Below are 27,375 nucleotides of genomic sequence, written 5' to 3' on the forward strand. Positions count from 1 at the left end.
CCAGAACCTCACAGAAGGAAAGATCCACAAGAAAAAGGCTAGCTTTTCTAAGAAAAGTGTTCTGTTATTCTCTCCCCCTTTTTTCTCCCTCCCCTCTCCTCTTACCCTCTTTGCTAGAATTCAGCCTTCAGACGTTGGACACTCCTTAATTTCTATGACAAGCCCTAGGTTACATTACCTGTCTTGCTGTTCATGTATAAATAATATCCAATGATGGGTACCAGGCCATATTAAAAGATTGGTGATAGCATAATAGAGCTAAAATGGACATGAAAGGTCATACTGTCCATTTCCTTAATTTTAGAGATGAAAAAACTGAAGCTCAGTAAAGAGAAGATTTTTTCCCAAGGTCACATAAGTGAGTCAGAGGCAGAACCAGGACTAAGTGGAAACCAGGTTTTTTGACTCCCAGTCCAGTGCACCATATTGCACTGCAGTTTAATATTGCCCTTAAAAGAAAAGGACAACTGACAAAGAGTTGTTGGTGCCACTGAGCTCCTCTGAGGCTCATTTTGCTTGTCTCTTGCTGGGTTATCAAATTTGGGGAGTCACTTCAGATCAATGGTGTTCTCCTCTTTGAAGTCACACATGAACTATGGAACAGAGGAATCAAGTTGACTCAGGGATCAATTGTACAAGATACTAGATATCAGAAATATTAACTGATTCCAAAGGAGTCCTCAGAGAAGAAAATGAGAGAATCAGTGCATTTTTTTTCTGAAACATGTGGATTGCCAAAGATATAGGTATCCCAGCCATCTTATATTTTTCTGGAGTCTCCTGGAATCTGTTGAGAAGCAAGTCAACTCAAATACAGTACTGTTCTTCCACTGGGAAGGAAAACAGAAGACCAGGCAATTCTAGCATGCAGCTAATAAAATAACATTTTTCCTTCCTCTTGCCTGTGTCCTAAGAAAAGTCTCCCAGAATCAAAGTTTCCTCTATGTAAATAAACTATATGCATAAGCCAGTTAGAAGTCAGAGTTGATGACCTGTAAGGTCCCTTCCAACTCTAAAATTCTATGAAACTATGAATAGCTTAATTCCACTCCAGCTAAGCCAATCTTCTCACTGACCCCAGTGACTCTTACAATCTCTGTCTTTGCTTATATTCTTCTGCCTCATCCTCTCCATGAACGTTTAGTTCCAAGTCCCTGATTCCTCTAGAATTTGAATTGATTGATTAATAGTTAACAAACTCAGCATTTTTAGAGCTAGTTCAGGCAATCCCTACCTTATATATAAAAATCTCTTTGTTGATTCTCAATTAAAAGGAAATAAGTATTTTCTGAAATTTTTATACTAGAGCTTAGCACCAATTCTAATGGGAGTCCTGGACAACATATGTTTCCTGATTCCTGCTGTTCTCTGCTTAAGCACCTCTTCATAGCTACCTAACCTTCTTAGATCCCTTAGATCAAGAACTCAGTTAACAAAAGAACCCTGATAGGTGCAGTGTGGGATACAGTGTAAATTCCCTGACCTTGAGGAGCTTATAGTCTAGTTGAGAAGATAATACAGATATATCCCCATTAAAATAAAAAGAAGGAAGAAATCTAAAATTGCCAAATAGTACATATGTGCCAGTGAGTAATATAGTCATTAAGTGCTTTAGGAGTTCAGGAGAGAAAATAATCCTGTGGCTTAGTAGGAGAAACACTAGGTTGGGATTCTCTAGACTTGGGTTCTCATTTCAGTATTGCCACTAAATCACTGTGGAATCTTAGGCAAATGAACCCTAACCCCTAAGTATAACTATTTAATTCCATCTCCAAAGCTCTCCTCATGATATAAAGCAGCTTCTTCTTAAACCTGGTCATCTTCTATAGCCAATGCTTGTTTATTCTACAGCCAGTTACCAAAATTGTGAGTTATGTAGACTTTTTATTTCTTTGCCTGCTCCCCACTTTACCACTCCATTCCACCATTTTGGTCATTTCACTTGATGATGCCATCTTCATCAGAAAGGGAGGAGACCTAAAGTTACATGTACTTGAACTCCAGCTAGACTCATCTCTTGGTTGTCATTTCTACCTTCCCTTCCCAAAATACACACACACACACACACACACACACACACACACACACACTGCTATAATCATTCCTGATTTCTTGCATTAGTACATGTTCTTCCCCTTTTCTTTCCCTGTCAGTAACTTACCCATCCTTAAAGAACAGCCTCACCACCACCTATTACCTCCAAGAAACTATCTTTGAAACATCAGTCAGCAGTAACACCTTTCCTCCCATGCCATCCATGACATGTATAGTTTGACTACATATTTTAATCTAATACTTCATAGAAACAGATTGAGAGCTTAAAGGAATCTCAAGGGTAAAAAGGGTACCCAAAACCCTCTCATTCTACAAGTGAAATAACTGAGACCTGGAAAATTTACATGACTTACCCAAGGTCACACAGGGAGTAAGTGGCCATCTACCTGCCCCTCATACCCATTACTCACCTAGAATTGTTCAGTGCCCCACCCTCTATTCTCTTCCTTAACTTGTGTCATCTTTTTCTGACTTCCAACCTCCTGAAACAGGGTTAGAATTCCCTTCTGCTCTTTCATATTTCTTTTCTTCTTTGTTTCTTTGTCAGAGTACTTCTTCCATTCTTTCAAATAACATTTCATTGCCCATGGTTAACCTAGAGAGTAAATGTGTGGTCTTGGGCAATAACAATGGCTAATAATGGTATGTGCTAGAACTATTCTGCTTGGCCTCAGAGGACAGAGTACCAGTAGACGGATGATAAGGGAAGTAGATTGGGGCTCAAAATCTGAACAAACTTCCCTAACAGAACCATTCCACAAAGGAATGGACTGCTTTAGAAAGCAGGGAGCTTTCTGTCATTGGAGATATTCGAGTGGAAGTTGCATGACCACTTTGTTGGAGATGTTGCAACCTAGAGTTTCCTACTCAGGGATGGGTTGGACTGGATGACCCTTGAGGGTCCTTCCAACTCAATGATTCTGTGACTTGCATATAGTTCTTTCTCTAGACTGGAGATCAACTTATTTCTTCTGTCTATCTAGTTCTTATTTGTTACTTGGAAACTTCAGAAACATATGAGAATGTATTTTTCTTATCTCCAAAACTAAACTATAAACTCTGTGAAGTCAGGGGTTATGTTTTATATGATTTTGTGTCCCTCTAACACAGGACTAGACATATAGAGTTGGTAGTGAAGAAATGCCTCTTTGAGATAGACTTAAATATCATTCATTCCATTTTATCTATTGTTAGTAATTCTGGGTAAAGGGAAAGATTTATTTAATAAGAATGTTGGAACTATTAGCTCTGTATCTTTTCAATTTTCTGTCTCTTCAAGTTGCTGGGTGCTCTTTTCTGTGCCTCAAGTTTACCTTGGACATGTGCATGTGATCCGTCTATAGCTACATGCTGGTTTCTTTCTTTCATTCTCTCTCTCTCTCTCTCTCTCTCTCTCTCTCTCTCTCTCTCTCTCTCTCATTTTCTTCCTTCCTTCATTCCTTTTTTTTTTTTGGAAGCAATTAAGGTTAATTGACTTGCCAAGGGTCACATAGCTAGTAAGTGTCTGAGTCCTCCTGACTACACGGTCAGTGTTCTATCTACTTTGCTGCCCCTAAGGGCTGATTGAACAAGTCATCACCGTTCCTTTTCAGGCTCGGCTCCTGACTCTGGGCTTTCTCTATCATGCCCCACAGTTCTCATCTTCCCCAGGCCCTTTGCAACTTGTCCTATCATTTTCTCTTTGGATGTATGTCTAAAAGGGTAAAGACTGACTTTCCTTCTGATTACACTGGTATTCTCAGCGTTTAGCCCAGTGCTTAACCCATAGTAAGGGCAGTTAGTTGGCACAATGGATAGACCTCCAGGCCTGGAGTCAGGAAGACTCCTCTTTGTGAGCTTAAATCTGGCCTCAGACACTGGGGAAGTCACTTAACCTTGTTTACCTCAGTTTCTTCATCTATAAACTGAGATGGAGAAAGAAATGAATCTTCCTGACTCTCGGCCCAGCACTCGAGCCATGGTACCACCGGACTGCCCCAAACAGTTACTGAAGATGCTATAAAAAAGTAGCTTGCTTTTATGTAGCACTTCCAGGGACATAAAGCTACTTTATGTCATTTGATCCTTATGACAACTCTATGAGATAGATGTCATCATTATCCCTATTTTACAGAAAAGGAAACTGAGTCTTAGAGACTTTAAGTGACTTGCACAGGGTCCTAAAGCAAGTAAATGACTGAAATGGGATTCAGCTTCAATTTTTTCTGATTTCCAAGTCCCATCCTCCATGGACTATAGCACATTCATGTTGGGTAAGGGGTTGGACTAGATGACCTCAGTTTTAAGATGTCGTGATTTTGTGATTCCAGGCATAAGGCCAGATCTGACAACAGACTCCTTAGGCCAAGCAGTACTGAGACTAAGGGGCTCCTTGAAAGAAAAGCATTTCTACAAAGTCTTCATTAGAAGAAAAATTAGCTAACTGTTTTCTTAATGACAGCATAGGAGAGGAGGCAAGAGGAAGAGAAAAGGGCCAACTTCATTTTTTCCACATGGAGTTGTGTTGATGCAGAAACAAAATCCCCAACCAATCTATAATCTAGACTCGGACTCCCTCCCTCTCTCTTTCTATCCTCCCCCTTTCCCCTTAGGCCTAATGAATTGATGGTTTTTCATACAGCCTCATCAGAAGCCCAGAGCAAACAGATTCAGGAAGTCTGGTCTCTGGTTCTGCTGTCAGCGGCAGGCCCCATCCCTGGGATCCTAACTGCAGCCAGGGTGGTGCCATGAACTCACTTCATTCCAGGCCACCCCATTTAAAAATGGGTCATCTGGGAAGAGCCTGAGTCATCTATGAAATTCCAGGGCTTTAGAGTAACACAGACTGAGGTTAGGTGGCTTTAAATCACCATGTAATCATCAGCTTGTCATGCGAAAGCTCTTCTGTGGTTGTGGAGTGCTATTGGTTAGAGCCCTGGGCTAAGGAGGCCAAGATTCAGGGGTTTGATTCTTGTGTGGGCCACTTAGCGCTGCTCTGTTCCATAGCCACAGATTGCACCCCAGATCCTAGCCAAATGTCTCACAAACACAGAGCCATGGTCACAAGGGAAACCAGGAGATTGGGAATTGATCAGTGCAAACCCTCCCCCATTACTAGAGAAAGGACTCATTGATCCATAGAGTCTGAAGTTTATCTACTCCAAACTCCCAGCCTCTTCAGGGATCTCTTTTATAACACCTCTGATAGTTGACCACTTAACCTTACTTGAATACTTGTAGTGATGGGGAACTTATTATCTCATGAGAAAACACAGTCTCATTTTTAACAGTCCTAATTTGTTATATTAAGAGAGGGGATGTGTGATATAGAGACCTTTAAGCCAGGAAGACCTGGATTCAGGTTCTGCCTTTGACACTGATTGTGTAACCCTGAGGAAATCTTTTAACCTCTCAGTGTTCTAGGTCAGTGATGTCAAATTCAAATAGGAAAGCACAGAGGGGGAGACACTAAACTATACACAGGGATCCCTGCAGGAGACATATTGACTTAGAAAACTACATGTTTATAAATTTCTTTTTTTAATATATCAAAACATTAAAATCAGATAAAAGCTACATTTTTTTCTGGTTCGGGCTACACTCAGGAGTACTGTGGGCCACTTTTGCTCGTATGTTTGACACCTGTGCTTTAGGAAGCTCCCTAAGACTGTAAGTTAGAGATAAGGTGCCATTCTATGTTAGCAGAGGGATTTTTCTCACTCAGGAATTCCCTATTCCAATGAAATCATAGGTCCAATTCCTGGCATTATCTTTATCCTTCTTTATATGGAGCTGTAAACTGTCTCATCCATTCAGATCTAACTTCAGTTCATTGTTTGTGGTTATGCTTTTGGAAGCCACACAGAGTAAATCAACTTTCCTGTCTACATGAAAGCCTTTCAGATGTTTAAAGGTAGCCATTATGTCCCCTTTAAGTTTTCTCTAAATAAATGTCCTGCTGATTAGTGTTAATATCATGCTCTGCAACAAATTATAAAGAGGGTAACACCTTCAGCAAAAATTTATATTGTTTTGTTTTTTGCAGTTCCCATTTCCCCTTTCATGACCCTCCCATTCTTCCTCAGGTACCCAGTTAAATAGAACTCTGAGGTTATGAGTCTGGGAGATGGGGAAGATAATGGTACCATTAACAAAGAGAGAAATATGAATAGAAAGGGTAGGTTTAGTGGGAAAGAGGATAGGTTCAGTTTGGAATATACTGCATTTTATCTGTTTGTTGTCTAGGTTTCCCTCTAGGTGGAAGAATTCATCAGGTAGTTGGAAACATGGACTAAGGCTCGGGGAAGAAAGAAATTTAGAGTTTGGGATCTCAGAGGAGGAAAAAATTTCAAGAGAAGAGATGTAGGGTGGGACTTTCCTGGTTGGTAGCTAAAAGATGGGTGGAGGTTATAGAAGCTGAAGAATTCAAGACAATCGGATGATACAATATCAGAGGACAATATCAGAAGCATCATCTATGCAGATATATGTGTCTCTGAGGATAATCGTAGGGTAAATAAAGCTTTTCCAATAAAATGTTAAGCCCAGTGCAAAAAAATAAATCAAGGAAGAAACAGGGGGAGTGATGAGGAGGTTTGCAAATGACAGGGATAAGAATCAAGAGAGGATGGGAAAGGAGAGTTATTAGTTATAGTGGTAGAATAGAGTTGGGAAGAGACATGGGAAACAAAAAATATGTTGGCTTCACTTTCAGGGGATAATGAGAGAGGAGTGGGGGAGGAATCCAAAGGAATAAATATCTAATGGTTAAATATCAGGCAGCTTGATAGGTTGCAAGCAAAACTTTAGTTATATCGCTCCTTCCTGTCTCCCCTCATTCACTTACTTGCAAGGCCAACACCTTTATATATACTATGAAAGAACTCATCAGTGTAGTCTAGTCACTGAGACTATCCATATATTATAGTATTCATGCATAGGAATTTTATATGAATCAAGGGACTTCACATATGCATATCTTTCCCTGGGGTATTGGTTTTCAGTGAATGGCAAGCCTGGTGTATTCAGTATTGAATTTAAATGATAACTGCTTAATGTTATGACTTAAACCAGTTAGCCATTATCATTATTTACTCCCATCTCTAGTTCTAGATCCTCCCTCCTTCCCCCTCATCATAGTGTATTTCACACTTAAAATATGCAGCCTATATATAATGCCATCGTTTAGGGAGAAAACTTTTTATGAATGCCTGTGGCACATAGGCTACAAAGTAGTAGTGATAACTCATATTTACATAAATCACCTTGAGATTTGCTGAGTACTTTCTTCCTAATAGCCCTGGGAAGCACATATGTCACTATTATCATCCTTGAGACTTGAAGAGTTGAAATGACTTGACCAGAGCCCACAGCTAGTAATGTCAGAGCCAGGTATTCAAGCCCAGGTCTCTCCTGACTTGAAGTCATCATTCTTTTCACTAATGTTCTCTCTCTCTCTCTCTCTCTCTCTCTCTCTCTCTCTCTCTCTCTCTCTCTCTCTCTCTCTCTCTGTCTCTATCTATGTCTCTGTCTCTGTCTCTGTCTCTGTCTCTCTCTCTCTCTCTCTCCCCTCCCCTCTCCCTCTCTCTTTCTCTCTGTCTCTCACATGTGTGTGTCTCTGTGTAAGATGCCATGAATTAGAGGTAGCTAGGTGGTGCTTAGTCAGGAAGATCTGAGTTCAAATTTGGGTGCAGACACTTGACAGTGTGATCCTGGGCAAGCCACTAAACCTCTCTTTGCCTCAATTTCCTCATTTTTAAAATAGTGTATGCCAGCAGGGGTATTATGAGGATCAAATATTTGCAAAGTACTTTGTAATATTAAAGGATGATATAAATGCTAGCTGTTATTATGGGTGTACTTATCACTATTAATTAAGTGATCTAGACTACTGGAGTTATCTTCTTTACAGGAGAAGTATATTCCTGAAGATGTATATGTTAGTTGAATGTTTGAAAATCAAAAAATATTTTCCCATTATCTTCACATCATTTCAGAGATATTTCATTTCCTTTCTTATGGGACTTCAGTAGACAAGGGCTCCTAGCACTTTAAACTTGAAGTTTCTCCATCTTTTAGTCTTAATATCTAGCTATTAATGAAAACTAATACTTCAAAGCACTAAGAGAGTTATAGTTTATTAGCACTCGATACGAAGGATACTAAGACTTCAAAACTTTAATGAACAGATACTGGAATGTCCCATCCTGCTGGCTTTCTCAAAGACAAACCTATGAGAGGAGCTGGGAAGCAAATGTGGAGGCTTATCCCCTCTACTGATGAAGCAACTCCCTGGGCCTGCTCTGTTAACAGTGACAAAGTTGAAGGAAAGCATCGTGATTATCTACTGGAACCCTGTAAAGTAATATGCTGGCTATCATGTTTGCTCACCCTTTACGTTCAGAACCAGGGACAAACATAGACTATATTGAAGGGCAACACGGTGTAGTAGACAGAGTTCTGGATTTGGATAAGGAAGACCAAGGATAGATAGGATTTTGTCTCAGATATTCACTATTTCTGTGACCCGACATGAGTTCCTGAATGCCTCTGGACCACAGATATCTCATTTGTAAAATGAGGTGCTTGGTATCAATGTTTTTAAAAACAAATTACACTTAATTTTTATTTTCTTAATTACATGTAAACAAAATTTTTAACATTCTTTTTAAAATTTGTGTTCAAATTCTCTCCCTTTCTTCCTTTCCTCCTCCCTCCTTGAGGTGAACAATTTGATTTACATTATACACATGTAGTCTTGCAAAACATTTCCTTATTAGTCACATTATAAAAGAAAATGCAGAATGAAAAACCCCAAGAATTATAAAGAAAGTAAAAAAAGAGGTATGCTTCAATCCGCATTTAGATTCCATCAGTTCTTTCTCTAGAGGTGGATAGTACTATTCATCGTAAGTCCTTTGGAATTGTCTCCTATCATTGTACGGCTGAGAATTGTTGTTGCTGTTTTTGAGTTGTTTGGCTCATGTCTGACTCTGTGACCCCCATCTGGGTTTTTTTTGGCAAAGATACTGGAGTAGTTTCCATTTCCTTCTCCAGCTCATTTTACAGATGAGGAAACTGAGGCAAAATGAAGTGACTTGCTCAGGATCACATAGCTAGGAAGTGTATGAGGTCACTTTGCCACCTAGTTTCCCTATTCTGAGAATAGCCAAATCGTTCACAATTGATCAGGGTACAATATTGTTGTTCTCCTGGTTCTGCTCACTTCATTTTCCATCAGTTTATGTAAGTCCTCAGTGACTTTGAAGGTCTCTTCCAGCTCTAAATCTATGATCCCACCATCCCTTCATAGTGAAACTAATCAACCTTTCAATTACAAGTTTTATGACATTAGATGGTTCTGCCTCAGGTCTTCTCACAGTGGGGAGACATTTACCTCTCTTCCACCCAATACATGGAGACAGTACTTTCTTAACACATTTTCTTTTGTCCTCCTACAGGCCTCCTACTCTGAGCGGCAGCCCTGTTATTTCTGACATCTCCCTCATCCGGCTTTCACCACACCCTACAGGTCCTGGAGAGTCACCCTTCAACCCCCCTCACCCCTACGTGAACCCTCATATGGAACACTACCTCCGATCCATGCACAGCAGTCCTACCCTATCTATGATTTCAGCAGCGCGAGGCCTCAGCCCAGCTGAGGGTGAGTAGTGTGCTGAATTGTGGGGGATGTGGGGTGGTCACTACAAACATAGAATCATACCAATTTCTTTCTGGGGCAGAACATTAGTAGCTGAAGAACTTTTTTTTTCTTTTTAAATGAAAGTGAACAGTTTGCTCCCTAATTCACAATACATGGTCAATTTAGATGTAGATGGAACCTAGATTGACTTTTCTTCAAGCCATGAAGAAAGGGTATTTTTATATAAATCAGATTTATAGTTTGAAAGAGTCTTAGAGAACCTCTCAAGCAACCCCTTTATTTTACATCTATAGAAACTGAAGTCTTGAGATATTAATGATTTGCCCAAGCAAGAGCTAGGATTAGCACATAGTAGGCATTTGATAAATTCTTATTGGTTGATTGATTGATTCATTGGGATTCCATCCAAGGTCCTCTGACTTCAAAATCTAGTATATTTTCTAGGACATATAATTGTCTATTCCAATAGTGTGCCATCCCCTCAAGTCACTTCTTTCTTTCTCTGCCTGACTCCTAGAAGAAACTCAAACTTCTTTGCATTACCTCTTTTCTCAACCTTTTCCAATGTGTCATCCAGTTTCATTGTTTAACTAGACTACTTGCACCAATGATCTCTTTATTGTTAAACCTGAAGGCTTTTGTCCCCCTAGTCTTTATTTTTCTTGACCTTTACTGCATTTGACACAGATGACCAGCCCCTTCTCCTGTATATTCTCTTTTCCCTAGGATTTCATAACACTTCTCTCTCCTGGTTCTGCTCCTACCTGCCTGGTTCCTCCTTCTCAGTCTCCTTTGATGGATCTTCATCCATATCTGTTCCCTGTGCAAGGTTCCATCCTGGGTCCTCTTTTTCACTCTTTTAGATACTTTCTAGACTAGCTAGATTATTAGTTATAATCTAGGTGTGTTCTGATCTGGAAATGCCCTGTATCACTGAAAACATGAATCCTTCATCCTCTCTTTATCCCTATCTAGACATAGCTAGGTATTCATCATCTTTATCTAGTCAATAGCTAAATCTTTCATTTCTGTCCCTACAACATTTCTCACAACTATTCTTTTCTTTCCACTTTACTCTCATTCATGCCTTTCTTGTCCTTCACCCAGACTTTTATGGTAGCCTCTTCTTGGCTCCATCTTGTCCTCTCTCCTTTCCTCTCTACTCTCTCTAGTCCATCCTTCACACAGGTGCCAAATTGATATTTTCAAATCACATGTCTGATCATATCACTCTCCTGCTCAAGAAGCTACAGTAGCTCACTATTGTCTCCAGGAGGAAACACAAGCTCCTCTGTTTGCCATTTAAAGTCCTTTAAAGTCTAACCCTATCCTACCTTTCCATATTTGTTACACATTACTTCCCTTTCTCTACCAAAGTGGCCTGCTTCTGTTTCCTATGTGTTATAACATGCCATCTCCCATCTCCTCATCTCTATCTCTTAGAATCCCTGTTTTCCTTTAGGATCTAGCCCAAGTACCACTCTCTGCACCATGCCTTTCCTGGTCCCCCCTCCCCAAATGTCTTTGCATTTACTTTCCAATACTATGATGAATTCTCTTACATCTTTCAACCCCTTGGCACTTGCTTCCTTGCCATTGTTTAGACTGTCCTACGACTCCAGGCATTCCCACTGTCTGGCTCCCACACCTAGAATTCTCTCCCTTTTTACTTTTACCTCCCAATTCCCCAAATTCCTTCAAGGTTCAACTCAAATGACACCTTCTGCAGGAAGCCTTTCCTAGTGACCCTTCACTGCTGGTACTCTCCCTGTGACACGACCTTCCATTTACTCTGGCTTACAGAGCCATTTGTATACTATCCTCCTCAAGGGCAAGGATGATGTTTTTTCCCCTTCTTTGCATCTTTGGTGTTTGGACAGAGCTTGGCATACAGTGAGTGCTTAAAAATGCTTTTTGATCATGATGTTATTAATAATGAGGAAGAGGAGGAAGATGATAAATCTAGTGTAAGACGTGCACTGGGATAGTAAGGAGACAAGGTTGGCTGGAGCAGTGGTTTGTTTAGGGGAGTAGTAGATAAAAAAACCTCTAGGATGGTGGGTGGGGCCCTTGCATGTTGGCTCCATATTTTTTGCATGAATTCCATCATTCTGCTTTGACAAATGGGGTTTTGCCCTTTTCTCCTACTCCCTGGTCAGCCATGGAGTGTAGGATCTAGGGAAAGCAGGACTGAAAAACTTCAGCTGTGAAGAAAGAGGCCATAACGAGTTTTGGCAGGCAATGGGTTTTATCTAGCCAAGGAACTTAACGAGCGCTCGGCATTAGGTCTCTACTTGAATTTTCAGACATAGCTATCGTTGACCAGGCTACAATCGTCTGGCTTCCACGGCGCCTTCATTTTCCTTTTCTTTTTTCTTTAAAAACCGAATCAGCTGGGAGGTTGATGCTGACAGCCCTCTAGCTCCCAGTTGCTGTAGGAGTCCTGGTTTGCTAAGGGTGGGGAGAACGGGGAGCAAACGAGAGACTGTTTATGAATTTGAGGAAATGGAGGAATGTGGAGGCCCGGGCCTGGTCTCCTTTATCGACAGAAACACACCCCATATGGAACGTCAGCAGAGCACTGAATTGGATGCATGAGAGGGGGAGGAAGGTACTGGAGGAGTTCAAGGGGAGACAGAGGATGAGAGAAGGGAACTAAATAGAAGCTACTGTGTCCCTATGGACACTTTTTCCTATTCAAGGGGAAAAAATAAGATTGGTGTCAGATTTTGACTAATTTTCTCTCTCCCCTCCTTTCTCCCTTCCCCCAGTGGCTCACGAGCACCTTAAAGAAAGAGGCCTCTTTGGCCTTCCCCCTCCAGGAGCAAATCCTTCCGATTATTACCATCAGATGACACTCATGGCGAGCCACCCAGGCCCTTATGGGGACCTCTTGATGCAAGGCGGAGGAGCCACGGGTGCCCCCCACCTCCATGACTACCTCAACCCAGTGGACGGTAAGTACTGAGACCAGGGCAGTATCGTGGATATGGAGAAGGTGGGAAGGATGTCTTCTTTTAATGGTTATGCCAGAAAAGGAGCTGAAGCAGAATTATCATTGTTGATTTGAGTTTTATAATCCTATTTTTGTTGATTTTTTTGAAAAGTAAAGCCTTATCTATTTTTTTAACCAAAACTTGTAGATGGTTCTGAGATAAACTTGGTTGGTTACCCATAGTATCCCTATGAAGTTGGAGCTTGTTTATATCCATTTTCAAGAAGAAAATTTAAGATGTAGAGAATTATCTGTGCTGGGAAACTAATACTGGTGTTTACAATATTTGACTAAGTTTGGCCTCCTATTCCCAGCTCAGCTTAAGAGAGGGTGGTCTTTAGGGACCCTCCCACAAATGTTAATGGATAGTTCAGTTTAACACTGGGGACCCACTTACTGATGAAAAGAACCGCATGAGTGACTTCTTGATTCCAAGTCACAGGATGCTAGAGTTGGACAGTACCTCTGGAGATCATCCAGTCCATCCCCCTGCTTCCAGGCAGGGGAATGCCTAAACCATCCAGGAAAGAGTTATTGGCCTTACGTAGACCTTGGCTAGAGGCCTGCAGAGGCTTAGTTGTTGAATACTTGATTAGTTAAACCTGGTTGCCTTCCCAGCATTATTGTGCCATGTCCATCAGCTGGGGAATGAGTCTTATGAGAATTTAGAGCTCTTGAATTTCCTTTCTACTGACTATTCTGTGCTGATTCAGAGACTATACGTTCCCAGTTGATTTATATGGAGCCATTAGATGATTAGATATTAGAGATGGAAGGGCCTTTAAGAATCATTTGTTGGTGACTTACCCCCAAGCTAGCAAAGGGACCTTAGGTAAGTCACTTAACATCTCTCACTTCATTGTTTTCATCTGAAAAATATGGAGTTTGGATTAGGTGATTTATAAGTAAGGAAACAGAAGCCCAAAGATTTTTAAGTGATTTCTACCCATTTTCAGTTAGAAATGAGAGCTTAGATTTTTTGCCTTATTCTTCAGCCCCCAAACATAATTATGTGGAGGGGAATCTGGGCTGGTTCTGACCAGTTATTCCTTAGGACAGCTTCATGTGCCTTTAGTTCCCTCTATGGTTTTCCTTAGAAGGAAAAAAAAGAGATTTTTTTTCCCTTGTTGTTAAGAGAACCAATAGATCAGCCAATGGGGATATGTAAACATCAAGGCTATTAATAAATTGTGTAAGCCCCTTGTAAACAATCCATAAAAGGCAACTCCTCCTGAACGTCTACTAATTGGATCAGGCTCAGTACCTCAAGTCAGAACTCAGAGTGTGGAGCAGAGCAGAAATCACTGACCATATCTAATGTTTCTGTATTCATTGCCCTGTCATGTGGGCGAAGGGCAAAGAACATTCTTTCCATTTCACAGATGAAGAAAATAAGGCCTTGAGAGATCCTTCTTTTAGCCATGCAATCCAGGATCTAGGATCTCTGATCCTCACTGGCCATTTCTGATGGCCAGGCCAGGATCTAGATCCTTGAGATCTCACTTCTCTTGTTATTGTGGAGCTATTTTTAAGGCGAGGAAGGGAATACACAGAAGATCAATTATGAAACAAAAGCAGCAAGAAATATCTCACCCTGTACATATGGGAACATTATCAGAAATTCTTCTGATTTCTTATTTCTGTAGGAGAGAATCCCTGAGATAACTTGCATCATTTGGTGCCTAACAGTAATAGCTGACTTTCACGTGAAGTTTTATATGTGTTATTTCATTTGAACTTCACAGCCACATGAGGTAGATAATATATAGTATTATAATACCCATCTTACTGCTGCAAAAAACCTGAGAGTTCAAGAGATAAAGCTATTTATCCAATGTCAAATAACTAATAAGTAAGTGGCAAAGGTGGGACTTGAACTCAAGTCCTCTGACTGAAAATCTGCGTCATCGCGGCTACCTCCCTTCAGTATTGTTGTTCCGTTGTTTCAGTCCATCTGACTCTTTGTGATCCCATTTGGGGTTGTCTTGGCAAAGATACTGGAGTGGTTTATTATTTCTTTCTCCAGTTCATTTTACAGATGAGGAAACTGAGGCCAATACAGTTAAATGACTTGTCCAGGGTCATACAGCTTGTAAATGTCTTTGTTCGGATTTGAACTCAGGTGTCCCTGCCTTCAGGACAAGTGCTCTATCCACTACACCACCTACCTGCCCCCAAAAAATGTTTCCTTGGAGTAGCAAATCCGCCATGCCCCTCTTCTTTTTTCAATTATGATGACAAAATTTTGTCCACTTCCATACATAAGTATTGCAGATGAGGAAAAGCAAAGCTTTGTATGTGTGTGTTCATCCTTCATTGCTGAAGAAGACCATGCCATCAGGGAAATGATGACATGACTTGCACTTGACTTTGTTTTGAGTGAGGGAGGGCTGTGCAGGTCACCAGCCTCACTTCTCCACCAGAGCCATCTGAATCCAGTGACCAGATATTCATCAGGATGACTGGAGATGACCCAGGATGAGGCAGTTGGGGTTAAGTGACCTGCCCAAGGTCATACAACTAGTGAGTGTCAAGTGTCTGAGGTGAGATTTGAACGCAGGTCCTCCTGACTCCTGCTCTGGTGCTGCTGTGGTCATGGCAAACATCTGACCCTATACTTGGTAAGGCCTCTGCTCCTGGTAGAAATTCAGTGGAACTTTTCATCTGCCTCTATGTAAAGACTCTGGGAGGGTGATATCCCTAGTGGTAAGATTAGTAAAATGATCCACCAAAGCAGAGTGAGGGAAGGAAGCTGCTTGTCATCCTGAGACCCAGTCAGCCTCCCTGAAGCAGGACAAATGAAGTTCAGTGAAAAATGCGCTGACTTTTCTCTGTCAAATCTGACCTGCCATCAGACCCAGGAAGTTTGCCTACTCGTGTTCCCCTGCCTGGCACCACAAGAGGGGCAGATGTTGGAACTGGCAGTGAAACAAATCTTTCAGGGTAATCTTGGCTTCCTCCATAACGTGCATATGTTTCTGAGCCAGTAGCCAGGTCAAGAGTCAGGGGCCACAGCAGGAGGTCCTGACCAAGGGATTTATGGGCTGTCCAGCCTTGTATGATCCTTTTGTGGTAGCCTGACTGTTGTTCTCACTGAACACCCTGCACATGCCTTATCTTTTCCTCTCTCCATGCCTTTGCTCATGTCTTTCTCAGAACCTGGACTGCCTTCTCCCTCTAACTCTCACTGATATCCCCCTTTCCTGATTTTTTGTAGCATTCATAGTCTTCACTATGTAATCCATTCTCTTGTACTCCATATTATAATGCTCTCTGATTATCAATCAATCATTTTAAAACTACTTATTACAGAAGTTCTTTACTTTTTTGGTGTCATGGGTCCCTGTGATTGTCTGGAGAAACCCATGAACTCTTCCTTGGAATAATGTATAAAATAAAATGCCAAAGGATTAGAAGGGGAAGCAATTCTGTTGAAAGAGAATAATTGAAATTTTATGAAAACAAGTTTATGGCACCAGGTAAAGGACCTCTGAATTATTAAGTGCTTCTTATGTGCCAGGTATTATACTAAGTGCTAAAGCGACAGGCACAGATAAAAACAGCCCCTATTTTCATGAAGTTTACTTTCTAATGGTGGAGGCACCATTGTACACAGATAGGTACATACATGCAGAGAAGGTGAAAGGTAAACTTAGAAAAGAGGCTGTAGCAGCTTGGGGGAATGGAAAAAGCCTCTGGCAGAAGGTAGGATTTGAGATCTGTCCTCCCAGCCATACTGTAAATAAAGGTCAAGGTCAGAATGGTTTTAATATTTTCTGGAATCTTTCATGTGTGTAACATACTTCTGAGGATGCTATATAAGCTCAATGATGACATTCTGAATTGTATTTTTAAATGCCCATCCTGGATTCCTCTCTTATCTAGAGGAGAGGGAGGAGGTGAGGGTCTCTGGTCTCTCTTTGCATCTGGTTGCTTCTCTGGTGTGAGTTGACAGTTCTGCAGAATGTTTTCCTCTATCACATTTGTGGTTTCATTTAATTCATAGTCTGATGGAATTTCTGTTTTACTGGGAAGTTTCACTATCTACATCAATGAGTTTGTTTGGCATAATAAACTTACATAATAGTAGGCTAGGTGCTTTAAGGATACTATGGGGCAGAGTCTCCTCCTTGTAAGAGTGTTCCTTCTCATTGGGGCCACTGGACAGGAGAGGTGACCTTTCACCTTATCAGAACCAAGCCTCAGTGGCCCTTCTGGCCATTTCTAAACCATACTGTTGTGCATTTCCTTTCCCTCCATCCCCTTTGAGCTGACCTTTATGTTTGTCTTTCTCCATTAGAATATAGGCTCCTTCAGGGCAGAGACTATCCTTTAGTTTCTGTTAGTGTCTCTAGCACTTAGCCTAATACCTGCCACACAGTGAAAGCTTGTGTCATTCATTTGTTAGACTTGTCCGACTCTTTTTGACTCCATCTGAGTTTTGGTTTTGGTTGTTTTGCTTTTTGCCAAAGATACTGAAGTGGTTTGCCATTTCCTTGTCCAGTGGATTAAAGCTAAGAGTTTTTAGTAAATACTTTGTCTGTATCAGTTCATTTATTCATGACATATACATGTAAAATAGTGAAGTAATAGTGCAGGACAAGTTGAGTTATGTGGTGTAGAGGAAAGAACCCTCGACTAGAAGCTAGGGCCAGAGTTCTGATCCCAGCTCTCCCACTAATTAGCTTCATCGAATAAGCACTAGAGTATAAGCTCCTTGAGAACAGGGATTGATTGGGTTTGGTTTTCTCTGTAGTTATATCCCTAGCACTTAGTGCAACGACCAGCACATAGTAGGCCTTTAAGAAATTCTTTTTCACTATTATCTGACCTCAGGAAGATCAGTTGTCCCTGAACCTCATTCTTCTCATGAATAAAATGAGTAATTTAGACTCGATGATCTCTAAGACCTCTTTCCAGATAATTCCACAAACGCTCAAGTGCTACGTGCACTTAATCCCCTACACTGGGGATTACAGAAATAAAAACAAATCAGTTCCTGCCCCTAAGGAGCTTACACATTTTACTGGGGAATTATGAGCATATGGTCAGATAAGTAAACGTGTCATTTCAGGAGGGAGAAGACAGCATTAGCAATTGGGGAAATCAGGAAAGGCATCAAGTAGGAGGTGGCATTCAAGCTGAACCTTGAAGGAAGCTGGCCATTCTAATAAGAAGAAATGACGCATGGGAGACAGACAATTTCTGCAAAGGCATGGTGATGGGAGATGAAATAATTAAGCTATAGGTACTTAATAAATATTTCTTGATTATTGTTTCATAGAATATTACTTATGCATTCATTCAAAAGTGGGGATAATAAGTGCTGAAGGAATTTCTAAGAGAGAGCCCTGGAGACTGGGGTCCCTCGGGGGAGGAGTTCCCCAGAAAGGAAACAGACTTGAGCTGAAGCTTTGTAATGACGGATCATAATACACCGTGTATGAGGAAATAAGGGTTTAGTCTTGTTTTTTGTTTTATCTCAAGGAGTCAATTATTAGAAAAAGTATGATCTCATCTTCCCAGCAGGAACGTGAGCAGGGATTGCCTTTTATGTTTGTGTCCCCAACTCTTAGCATGGTGCCTGGCACACAGTAGGTGCTTAATAAATGTCTATTAATTTACTGACAATTGCCAGTCTCCTTGGGTTTTGGTAGCCTAAAGCATTAACAACTCTAAAAAGGGAAATGAAGCTGGGATACCATAATCTTGTTATAGACCAATGTTAAGAACTCCCCGCGCCCCCATAGTTCACAGAAATTGTGTGTTCATCCTTCATTGCTGAAGAAGACCATGCCATCAGGGAAATGATGACATGACTTGCACTTGACTTTGTTTTGAGTGAGGGAGGGCTGTGCAGGTCACCAGACTCACTTCTCCTCCAGAGCCATCTGAATCCAGTGACCAGATGTTCATCAGGATGACTGGAGATGATCCAGGATGAGGCAGTTGGGGTTAAGTGACTTGCCCAAGGTCACACAGCTAGTGAATGTCAAGTGTCTGAGGTGAGATTTGAACTCAGGTCCTCCTGACTCCTGCACTGGTGCTCTATCCACTGCACCACCTAGCTGCCCCTCACAGAAATAGAGTCAGTTAAATGACAATAGTTTGAAATAATGGGAAGATGATAAAGGGTTCAGGTTAGACATATGTAAGAAATTCTCAAGAGTCAAACACTAGAATTAGGCCTCCAAAAAAAAAGATTGATGATACTTGGGATAAAATAGATAGGACTTAATCTGACATGGTTTAAATATAGTCCTTCTGCTCAAAGGCAGAGGCTTGAACCTGACCAAATGGGCCTTTTAGGTGCCCCCTAGCCTTGGAATTCTGTAATATAAATCCATGTGAGTTTTCCCACAAATTATCCTATTATCAAGAAGTTGAATTCTCGTCGCTTGGACAAGGACCTACTGAAAATTTCCTTCCTAATTGGTTTCACACACACAGTGCCTGCTTTTACCATGTCTAGAGGATATTGTTCACAGTTTAGCCAATGAGATTTTTATTCAGCAGCCCCTTTATTGATTCCCCCAGGTTTGTTTTTCAGCTGGACTAGATTGTCTCTGATCTCAGGCTAAAGAATTAAAACTCCTTGATATCCCCCAAAAGAAAATAAGAAAATTTATTAGCAACATTGCTCTGGTTTCTGATCCCGCACAGACAGTGATATAAACCACTCACAGGAGAGATTGGATATTGGCCAGGCCCAATCAAGCATTCATTTCCCTTAGCACTTAAACCCTGCACAAATTCCTGGGAAATCAAATCCTTTGGTTGCTCTATGTGACACCAGAATTCATTAAAGAGCCTCTTTTGGTTACCATTTGGTTTTCGTGACTCCTCTGTTACTGGAGGTTATAGCTTTACGATACTTGTCTGAGGGCCAGGAAGGCAAATGAGCCCTTCATCTTGGGAGCCAAGAGTTGGCATGCCAGCGGAAGGTCCCAAGGAATCCAAAATTGCAAAGATCTGAGTTTGGTTCAAGATTTAAAAAAGGATGTATGATAACTTTATTATGTATTTAAAAGGAATAGAAGGTTATACATACTAGATTTGCAGTTTCATGTGCAATCATCTTTTTTATTATACTGTATTATGAAAATGTTTCTTTTATTTCATAAATTAAAAAAATAAAATTAGATTAAAAAATCTTTTTTTTAAAGATTTAGAAAAAGAATGGAAAGCTTTATCTTACTGAGGATTAGTGACCCTAGGGAAAAATTAGTGCTACATACAAAAAGTGATTTGATGTATGTATTTATACATGTGCATATATGTTGTTGTTTCTTGGTCTTTCAGTTGTGACCCCATGGACTATAGCATGGTAGGCACTTCTGTCCTCCACTATCTCTTGAAGTCTGTTCAAGTTCATGTTCTTTGCTTCCATCACACTGTCCATCCATCTCATCCTCTGCCATCCCTTTTCCTTTTGCCTTCAGTCTTTCCCAACAAAGGAGATGCAATAAGTAGCTTGATCAGCCCAAGGGATTTGGAATTCAGGACAATGCTTACTCTCTTACTTGTTACCCAACTGTGGACAGTCTTTGTCTCTCAGTTAAGGGATAGGGAGAGAGGTTAAGCCTGTGTTTTCACTGGCAAAGGGAACTGTCTGATAAATCATCTCTGCCAATGCAGGTTGGTACTTTCTTTGTAACTCAGAGTCCTGGAGTCACCTAGAGCCCTAAGTGACTTGCCAAGGGTCACAAAGTATATGTCAGAGATGGGACTTGAATTAGGGTCTTCCTAGCCTCAAGTCCAGCTGTGTTTTCACCCACCATGTTGTCTCTCAATGGCCCTTATGTTTCCTTTAGCCTCAGACCACCTTCCCCACCCCTCACCTCCCATGCTGCTATTAAACCAGTTCATCAACTTACTATGAAACCTCACTAAATTTCAGCGTTGGCGCATTACATATTTGCAAAGATTCAGAAATTGGCTATTTTCCCTTAACATTTCATTGAAATTTTTTTAACCATTTCATTGTTCATAAACAAAATCTTTTCCTTTATGTCCAATTTGTTGCAAGTCAGAAAAATAAGAGACAGATATATCTGTACTAATGAGAACTAAAAATTTTTTAAATTATAATTATGATCAAGACACTTTTTTTGGCTTTAAAAATGTAAGTGATACATTTTCTTTTTGGTTTTATTTGTACATTTACATATTATTCATGAGTATGTGAAGGAAAAAAACAACAACAAATCAAGAAGCTGATATATGTAGGTAAGAGGAGACAAAGCAGTAGCCTGGGAAACAGGAGACCTGGATTCCAATTCTAATCATCTTCTAATTGTTAGACAAGTCACTTTACCCTGAGTTTTAATTCTGGAATCCTCAAATTGGAAAAAGAACATGAGGCAATCTAATCCAAACTCATACCCTATGTAGGAATTTCCTCTATCATTAGCCAACTTTGCTTGGATATTTCTATTGACAAGGAGCTTACAGACATCTCCAGTTTGAACACTCCTAGCTGCTGGAACAACCTTGCTTATTTTGAGTCTGCATCTCCCTTTTGGTAACTTCTAAGTGTGAATTGGGATCCATTTTGTCCTGTGGAGCTGCACTGATTATCTCAGAGCTTCTCAGAAGGTACTCGTTCATACACCATCTTCTCTGGAGTTCATTTTCCTCATCTTCAAATTGAAGGACTTAGATTAAAAAATCTAGAGAATTTAGAATCCACCTCTTAGCATTCAGCAGTCCTATGTTCCACACTCCTATTTGTTGGTCACCACTGTAATGCTCTGTGGGTGTTCTCTCCTTGGAAATTTTACTCCTGCTTACTTGAAGGAAATGAACTGGTTTTTCCACTGAGTCAATTTTTCCTGAGACCTTACAAAGTGAAAATAATATAAGCTGTCACAGAGACATGATATGGAAAAGTATTTGGGTAAGCAACATGAAGAAAAGCACAGAGCTATAAAATTCTCATATGTGGGATGAGAAGCCAAGTTTGGGGAAATTCAGCAGGTTTTTCTTAAACATGTAATGTATGTCCAGCCCTGTGCTATTCACCATAGGAACTGTGAGACATAGTTCCTGATCTTAAGAAGCTAATAGAAGGAAAGATGAACAATTAGGACCTTAGATTTGTTCAATGTTGAACAAATCGCTTTGCATCTCTGGTCCACAGTTTCCAGATCTAAAACTTAAGATTAGACTAAATTAGGGATTCTTAACCTGAGAACCATGAACTTGTTTTTAAAAATGATTTTGGTAACTATTTCAATAGAATTGGTTTCCTTTGTAGTCCTATGTTTTGTTTTATGTATTTCAAAACATCAAGGGGTCCATGACACAGAAAAAGTTAAGAACCTTTGGACTGGATAATATCCAAGATCTCTTCTAGCTCCAGATGCTAGGAACCTATAAGAACAGTATTAAGGATAATTCACGTTTGTTCAGCTAAATATTTTCCTCATAACAACCCTATGAGATAGAAAATATTAGGATTATAATTTTCCTTTTACAGATGAAGAAACTGAGATCCAGAGGAGTAAAAATGAGTCGGATCTTGAACTCAGGTCTCTGACTCCAGATCCAGTGATTTACACTGTGCCACATGCAAGTATTAAAATTATGAGGAAGAAAGGGAAAACTTAGTGTGATCTGAGGTAGTTAGGGAAGGTTGCATGGAGGAAGCGGGGCATGAAATGGTTTTGAAAGCTAGGCAGGGATTATTGGTCAGACCTCACTATAGGACAGCATGCAGATTAGGGTGATAGTGAGAGACAGGACAGTAGAGTGGATGAAGCACTGGATTTTGAAGAAGGCAGCATGTTTATAATGGAAGGAGGTTAGGAATGGAGTTAGAGGAATGAACAGCAAATTCTGTCTGTCATTTACAATTTTTGACCCTGGGGAACTCACTCTTTGTGCCTCAGTTTCCTAACTTGTAAAATGAAATTTTTGAAATGAATGGCCTCCAATAACCCTTTTAGACCTGAATATAAGGATCCTATGAAATCTGAGTTTGAATCTTGAATCATGTACTTCCTACTTCTGTGGTTATGGGCAAGTTATTTAAATTAAGGGAGACTTTGTGTCAAATGGGGATAATAATACTTTTACTGCTTACTTTAGGGGTAACTAGATGGCACCATGGATAGACTGCCTGACTTAGAGTCAGGCAGACTCATCTCCCTGAGTTCAAATCCAGCCTGAGACACTTCCTAACTGTGTGACTCGGGGCAAGTCACTTATGACCCCATTTGCCTCAGTTTCCTCATCTGTAAAACGAGCTGGAAAAGACAATGGCAAACATCTCCAGTATCTCTGCCACGAAAACTGAGAAAAAGGGGCCATAAAGAGTTGAACATAACTAAAAATAACTGAACAACTGCTTAAGTCATAAAAGCATTGTGGAAAATGTTTTACAAAATCTTAAAGCACTGTGTATTATTAACCATGCTTGATCCCCTCACCTGCTAATGCTCACCCTCCCTGAACTACCTCAGATTTACTCTGCATTCATTCTGTGTATACTATATATACGTAAGTGTTGCCTCCCCGATAAAATGGAAACTCCTTGAGAACAAGTTCTGTTTAATTTCTCTCTTTATATTCTCAGGACTTGACACATAGAGAATGCTTATGAAATACTTGTTGATTGATTATTAGTGAGAAATCATGTTAGGTGTGTCAGCTGGACCTCAAATATGGAGGGCCTTGATTCCTAGGAATTTGGACTTTCTTCTAATGAAAAATAGAGAGCCCTTGCATGTTCTTAAGTAGAGATGCGACATACAGAAAACCTGATTTGGGGGGAACGTGGGATGGTGGGGAGACCAGGTAAAAAGCCTGATGTTAAATTACATAAAAACCTCTAAGTCCACCTTAATATACAGAAAGCAGGATTTTAGTTGTGCCATGATTTTTAGTTGGGTAATAATAAATGTTATTTACAAAAACTTCATTAAAACTAACCTTTCTACCAGTTCCTCTACCAGTCTTTTGGTAGTTGGATAAGGCAAATGTTCTCCAGTCTGTAAAAGATCATGATTTATGGCAAGAAGAATATGGAGTAAAGCTACATTATAAGGGTAATAGATAATCAGACAGGTAATCCAAGGTGATAATTCCACTGAGTGGTTCTCTGGAGAACAGAGTATTTGTAGTTTGTCATCAGAGCCCTAAAATGGAATTTCCTTATATTATGCTGTTGAATATTGGTGTTTTAATAAGCACAGCAGCACTTCACCACCCCCACCAATCCATAAGATTGAAACGTTTCCTTTTGAAATGTTGTCTGTTTACATCCCATATTTCCTCCAAGTCGTATATTTCATTGTCATATTGACACTAATTCGGCTCAGGATGTCACATCAGTACTAATACCGTTCTTTATTTGGCATGCTGTTCCAGGGGATTTTTCAGAAACCAATTACATTGATCATCCTGTAGAGAAAGGCACTGTACAGCTAGAGAAAGTGGCTACCCATGTCTCCCAACTTAGCCAGGTAATTCAAGTTACACTCCTGGCTGAAAAGAAACGAGGCTACTTTTGTAACCTGGGCAAGTCACTTGAATTACTTAATTCTCCGTTTCTTCATTAGTAAAAGGAGAAAAATGGATTAGATGAATTCTAAGGTTCCTCCCTGATAGGATTTTCTATGATTCTATCACTTTAAACCAGATCTAAAGAAAATTAGGTTTCAGATATGAAAAAATAATAGAACAAGACCTAGAATTTCAAGGGACTTTAGGAAGATTATCTAGTCTGTCTCATTTTACGGAAGAAGAAACTGAGATACAGAAGTAGTCAAGAGCAGGATTTAAGTTCACATCCAAATTTATTTCTCTGTGTTCACACATCAGTTTCACTATTTCCCTATTCCCTCAGTATTAAGCTTAGTCACAAACCAACGTGCTGGGGAACATGCTAAGCATCTTTGCTATGTTCTATTAACTCAAAACGTAGAATGGAGAGCTATCAGATAGAATGATTATTTATAATACAGGTATTGAGATACTAAATGTGGTGTTAGGCCCAATTCAAATAGTGTGAGCTACAGATTTTTCAGACTAGGTCCCCAGGGTGAGTCTGCAGGATGTGACTGGGAAAATACTTAGCAAGGGGAGAGTCAGCTGGTGAGCAGAAAGAAATTGCTGTCGTTTGACTAGCTGTGTGATGTTAGACAAGTTAGTTTCCTTATTGGTGAAATAACAGAGCTTAGACTAGAGGACATCTAAGGTTCCTTCCACACTTTTGGCAAGATAGCCTTCCATCTACTCAGTGGATAACATGTAGGTACATAGGTGTGTGCATGTTGTTCCTCAGTTAGATGGGAGCTCCTTGAGGGGAAGGGCAGACTTTTACTTTCATATAGCTCCTGGAGAACAGAAAGCAGGTAACAAATAAATATTTGTTGAATGATGAACCTATGCATTTGTGATTAACCAGAGCCCAACTGATCACCATGTTAAATTGGCTAGCATTTTTTGTCACCATCTTTTTGGGGGAAAAGAAAATATCAAGAAAGTAAATTGGTAATATATACATACGTATTGCTGCTCACCTTTTTCTTTATTTGTCTTTTTTAAAATCGAACTTTCCTTATACTGACCCCATGCGTACCTGGGGGAGAGGGGAGGGGATCTGGCTGTGTGTGGGTAGGGGTCTCCACGACATTCCGTGTATACACAGAACTAAAAAACAAGCACAAACTCACTCCTAAGGTTAGAAGATGGCAACACCGGGGAAGGGGGAAAACTGGGGGTGTCAGTTAAAAAATACTGGCCTTCCCCCCATCTGGGCATCCGGGGGGCTTTGGTCTGCTACAGTTCAAGAGGAATGGGAATATCAAAGGTGGTTTGGGAAGACCAGAGCCTTCAGGGTCAAGTGGGGAGGGTCAGGGGCCAGGGGGCAGTTTGGCAAGTGGGTGAAGACATTGCCCTGCCCCTGGTAGGATCCCCCCAGCCCCTTGGGTCTGGCAGGAAGGGGGCAGTCTGCTCCCCCACTGGGCTTTGGCAGCCCCAGCAGGAGGACTGGAGGTGGGAGACTCACAAGGGCTTCCCCTCCAGGGAAATCATGACATTGCCCCCCAGTTTCTCAGCCAGGGTACAGCGGTCCTTCACTTTCTCATAACAGTTGGCTTATTTATTATTTGTGTTTGATTCCTGTCAGTTTCTTCTTGATGGCATCCTTAGAGCTTGAATAGGTCATTTTGTTCTTGAGAGGGGCACACTCAGGGGCCCAGAAGATGAACACCAGGACTTCCTTCTTGCTTTCCTTGGTCTCATAGGTAGCATCGTAGAGGGCATAGCGGCAGTCCTTGTCTGGTAGCATCTTGACAAAGGTGGTGTAGGGGTCATCCACAGTCTGTCCCACATCACCCACCAGGATCTCCTTGCCCTCCTCTAGCACAATGTTCTTTTATCCTCGCTCAGGCAGACCAACATGGCCTGCTTGTGTTTCTTCACCTCCTGAGGTGTGGAGGACTTGTGAACCTTCATATCGTTGAACATCTTGATCACCCCATCTGAGATAGCCACCCCAGAGGCCGCGGTTCTGGAAAGGAGCTAGCGAGCGAGTGAGGGAAGGAGGGTGAGGGAGGAAACGAGGGCCACAGGGCAGGAGGGCATCGCTCCTTCACTGTCACTGCCTGGAGCTGACTGAACCAGTATCATATATTTAAAAGCAACTCAGATTCCAACTTGGCAGGATACCTACAAACACTCCCTTGCATTTGGAGCCCAGAAGGTTAGCGAAAGGGGTATCCTGACTCCACATCCTGAGCTTTCTTATGGTCATTTTATGTTTATTTTTTTGTTGTTCAGTTGTTTCAATGGTGTCTGACTCTTCATGACCCCATTGGGGGTTTTCTTGGCAAAGATACTGGAGTAGTTTGACATTTCCTTCTCCAGCTCATTTTACAGATGAAGAAACTGAGGCAAACAAGGTTAAGTGGTTTATCTAGACGCTGGGCAGATTTACGTATACTTGTACATATACAGTGTACGTATACTTGGCAGACCTCTCCAGTATCTATATGCAGAATAAATAGGAAATAATTCCAAGACCCTGCTATATAGAATGTAAATGTGATTGAGCCGTATACTCAGTAAGTTAAATCATGAGAACCTCAAATAAAAAGGACAGTGTTGCAATCCTAGACTGGAAAGGTCTCATTGGTCATATACTGTAGTGCCTTACCTCCAGACGGATCATATTACAAATCATCCCAGCTGGAGGGATGTCTCCTTCTCCCTGGCAGCCAATATCAGGGCCTCCTGCTAAGTGACTCCTTTTGAGGACTTTCCTGAAAAGCACAGTTTCCTCTGGTTTTGTTGTTTGTGAGAAAGGGGTCAGGAACTGAGTCCCTGATATGTGTGGGCTCCATCTATAATGTCCTCTCTCTGCTTCTCTGCCCATTTTGCCCTCCTCTTCCTCTGACTCCTGCAGCACACTGTTAGTTAACTTTTCGTGTAGATTCATCCTGTCTCAACAGTTGAACTACATGCTCCCCACAGGCAGGAACCAGGGCTTATTCTTCTTTGTATACCTCAGACTGCCAAGTTGGGGCCTTCTTTGTACATAGCAGGTGCTCCAGGGAACATTTATTGAATGACTTGAGGTCAGGACCAACTTCCCAATTTGTTCTCTAAATACTTACTGGTGCTAGTGCTGAGATTAAAGAGCACAGGCTTGGAGTCCAGAGGCCTGGGTTAGAAT

At 40.9% G+C, this 27,375-nt stretch overlaps 1 protein-coding gene and 1 pseudogene across 8 annotated transcripts in view; one reads left to right on the forward strand and one right to left on the reverse strand.

Moving 5' to 3' along the window:
• The window catches only part of GLI2 (GLI family zinc finger 2), a 394,999-nt gene that overhangs the window by 309,525 nt on the left and 58,099 nt on the right, over positions 1-27,375 (forward strand). For 7 of the 8 annotated variants that reach the window (XM_072613380.1, XM_072613383.1, XM_072613381.1 and 4 more), the window contains 2 exons: positions 9,495-9,697; positions 12,469-12,654. In XM_072613380.1, the coding sequence (XP_072469481.1) occupies positions 9,495-9,697; positions 12,469-12,654 (389 nt within the window). Of the gene's footprint in view, positions 1-9,494; positions 9,698-12,001; positions 12,309-12,468; positions 12,655-27,375 lie in introns of those variants that run through there. The other variant, XM_072613386.1, reaches the window with a different exon arrangement.
• Positions 25,703-26,234, reverse strand: LOC140506318 (cofilin-1 pseudogene; annotated as a pseudogene).

Source organism: Notamacropus eugenii, chromosome 5 (assembly GCF_028372415.1).
Source record: "Notamacropus eugenii isolate mMacEug1 chromosome 5, mMacEug1.pri_v2, whole genome shotgun sequence".
Classification (NCBI taxonomy): Eukaryota; Metazoa; Chordata; class Mammalia; order Diprotodontia; family Macropodidae; genus Notamacropus; species Notamacropus eugenii.